Consider the following 3,736-nt stretch of genomic DNA (forward strand, 5'->3'; position numbering starts at 1 on the left):
ATTGGCTTAGGAACGAACATTGGAGACACATCGTTCACGTGCATTCATCATTGTATTCAGCCGTTCTGTTAATTTAATCGGATTGCATCAGCTTCATCAGCTTGCGAAAAACAATTTGCACAAAATATTCCGCACGTTCAGTCATCGTATTTATTGTATTTCATCGAATTTCGTAATAATATTCAGTATATCATCGATAAATTGTGCAATTGGCATCGATTCGTATTCAGTACCGTTTTGAGTTCTGTGGCAACATAACCTCAAATTGAGTTTAACATTGCAATTCCGTATACTCGCTTCTTCTGAAAACGTGCTCATCGATTGACTACTACGATTGAAGCGCTATGGATCGAAAATTAAGCAAAAAAGAAGTGAAGTTTGTTCAGCAATTAGGCGTCCACGCCGACGAAAACACATTCTTTTGAAACACAAAGATTCCGATATTGAGCAACGTATTCAGAGTGAGAAGGACAAATTGAAGTCGTACGCATCGAAAATTGACCGTTTACGCAAGGAATTGTCGATAATTGAACATCTGCAAGAGATTGCGAAATTGAATTTGAGCCTGTTGGAAGTGACCTTGTCCGAAACGAATTCCGAGTGTGACCCTTCAGCAACCAAAACAGCCGCTTCAAGTGACAAATCGATCAATACCTCTGTTCCGAATCGTAAGCCAAGTGAGAAACCGATTCAGAAATTGCCCAACACATCAAGTGGCCCACAAGTTCAGAGCATGTCCGACGTTCAGTGCTTTAATTGCTCAGATTACGGTCATTATTCAGCAAATTGTACCAAGAATCGCCGTGTAAAAGGTTCCTGTTTCAATTGTGGATCATTGCAACATATTCTGAAAGATTGCCCATCGAAAGCGAGCACCAGTGGAGCCCGTTCAGCCAACCAATTCCGACCGTACAGATTGACAAAGAGCACCGTTCAGCACGATTCCGATTCAGAGTGGAGCAACTAGCTAACCAATTCAGATTTTCGTAATTTTTTACTTTTCCTTCAGTGATTACACTAAGGCTCGAAACATTATCATTAGATTTCGACGTGTAATAATTTAAATTCAGTTAATTAATTTGTTTTCTTTTCAGTTCAAATAATTAAGTTCAGATGAATTTTTTTAAGATATAATTTTCATTTTCTTAGATTGACTTGAGAATAATTATTCAGAAATGTTATTTTTAGTTAAGAAAAATTTCGGATTGCATTCAGACTCATTTTAAATTGATTTGGAAATTGATTCAAACTTTAATTCAGACATTTTTAATTTTTTTTTTCAATTGAGCGAAATTATATCGATACGCACATAATTCAGAAATGTAACTTTTGGTTAAGAAATGTTATTTTTTTAGTTAAGAAAATTTCGTATGGCATTCAGATTCATTTTGAATTGATTTGGAAATTGATTCGAACTTTAATTTAGACATTTTTTTCAGTTGAACATACTTGAAGTTAAGCAAATTTTAAATTGACTTTGTTTCAGAAATTTTGTTGAATGAATTTTTAATTCCGAAAGAATTTTTTTACATTGAAATATCGCACATCATTTTGAATTGCACAATTGATTGGGACAATCAAATTTAAAAGGTTTTGAAGTTAAGAGGACCAAAGCATTCAAGTGCTATTAAGATTAAGTGTTATTAAGTTGAAAGAAAAATTGTGATTAAGATTGCGAATTGATATTGTTGATTAAGAATAGTTTCCGATTCCCTAATTGAACATTGTAATAGCGATAAGAATTCTTCTGAAAAATTAATCGATTGAATCATTGTGATCGGGACGATCAATTGAAAAAAGGGGTCGAGCTGTAATAGGCTTAGAATAAGTGTAAAGCCGCCTTAATAGTCCCATCAATATTCAGCTGATTGCGTTTTTACACATTTATTTTGTTTTCGTCCCGTTGTTGAAGCAAACATTTTGAGAGCAAATTATTCGGGTCGTCCATTAGTAAAACGCTTTGAATTGGTATTCAAATCGATTTTTATACACTTTTCTATTATTTTTCGGACGCATTACACATTTAATCATAAAAATGGCTGAAGGTGGAAAGTCAAAAATGGATCTTTTTCGAGAGAATTTACAAGCAATTTCCGAGATTTTGGAACAAAATAAGAGCAGCGATCAGCAGCAAGCCGTGAATTTGAATCAACTCGGACAATTGGGCGAACAATTTGAAAAAGTATTCACAGCGTCAATGGATTTATTCAATGAGCGCCTGGATAAAATGCAAGTGGAGATAAATGCAATCGCACGCTATGTTAACCACCGAAATGAAAATATCGAGAATGAGCATATTTTTCAAGGAAACGATCACCAAATGAGGCAGAATCCATTTTATCATCAACACGAATTGAACGAGGACGAGGATCAGCAACCAATGAATCGCGAAGTGCATGCACCAATACAAGCACCATTACAGCGCGATAACATGGTAATCGCTGACGCATTTACACAGATGATGGACAGTCAACGGCATCATAGAAATTTGGAAAAATTTGAAAGAAATTTGGATAAAATTGTAACTTTCAACGGAGAATCATTTGATAATCTCCAGAAGTTTTTAACCACAGCGACGATAGCCCAAAGCAAAATAAGAACTGCTGAGGAAGAACAGATGTTTTTCGACGAATTGAAAAGAAAATCAAATACCGAGGTTCTGGGTATCATCACTGAATGCGATCGCGATTGGAATGAAATCTCTGAAAAAGTTGCAACGAAATACCATTTCTTAAAAAAGAATACGGATCTTTTGCGTTCGCAAATTGATAATCTAAAACAGAAGAAGAACGAATCCATCCACGAGTACGGTGAACGTGCTAGAAAGTTGGTGCAGGACAGAAGCGCATTGTACAACAATGATGAAATGCGATTGGAAATTTCGAAGGGAGCTGCGAAATCATTCAAGAAGGGCATATCAGATTCAAAGATAAAAAATATCATCATGAACAGAGCGACGCGAGACATCAACGAAGCAATACGTGAAGCAATGGAAATTGAATCTGAAGTCGCGGACAGCTCACAAATCAAGGCTGAAGACATGTATTGTAGGCTTTGTAAAAAAACCGGCCATATTTTTGATAATTGCAGAAAAAAGCCAGAAGGGGGCGACGATATCGCTCGAATAGTAAATATTTTGGGCGCAATAGGAGTGAATTCGCAAAATACGTTTAAAGGAGAAAATAATAATGACGCAAATGTAAATTTCATATCAACAGAATATAATACAATTGGAAAAATGCATATTTTTGAACCACCATTAAACAAACACAGTTTGATATATTTAAGAAAACAGACAAAACTGTATGTAATTACGAATAACGAAGAAATGGGAAAGTTAATATCAGAGACAGGGGTAAATTTACTGCTACTGGAATTGGTCGAAGAAACCGAAACCACATTTTTACACATTATTTACTCATGTATCATTTCAATAACAACAACAATAATCCTTTTAATTGCTGTAATCATTCTTTTATACAAAAAGATGTTCAATGTAAACACATGGGTTGGAGTAACCTCGAAGATGATTGAAAAATTAGCTAAAGAAAAATAGTAATTAGTTCAGAAATCAAACAAAAACACTAGAAAATACAAAAAAAAATGAATATAATTTATATTATATATATAGATTAGATATAGGTTAAGTTTTTTTTCATGTAATTCTGAACTTTTTCGGGTGGAAGGAATATAGCCGGAGAGCGCATGCACCTATGTATTTATCATACACATATGC

At 34.6% G+C, this 3,736-nt stretch overlaps 1 protein-coding gene across 1 annotated transcript; it reads left to right on the forward strand.

Moving 5' to 3' along the window:
* Positions 1–434: 434 nt before the first annotated feature.
* LOC129580205 (uncharacterized) lies at positions 435–967 on the forward strand (the record flags this gene model as incomplete). The annotated part of the gene is made up of 1 exon (XM_055470414.1): positions 435–967. A coding segment is annotated over one exon (533 nt), but the record flags the coding sequence as incomplete, so codon positions are not given.
* Positions 968–3,736: the final 2,769 nt, after the last annotated feature.

This window comes from Sitodiplosis mosellana, unplaced genomic scaffold (genome assembly GCF_009176505.1).
Source record: "Sitodiplosis mosellana isolate CC-2019 unplaced genomic scaffold, AAFC_SMos_1.0 Smas_scaffold_7281, whole genome shotgun sequence".
NCBI classification, from domain to species: domain Eukaryota; kingdom Metazoa; phylum Arthropoda; class Insecta; order Diptera; family Cecidomyiidae; genus Sitodiplosis; species Sitodiplosis mosellana.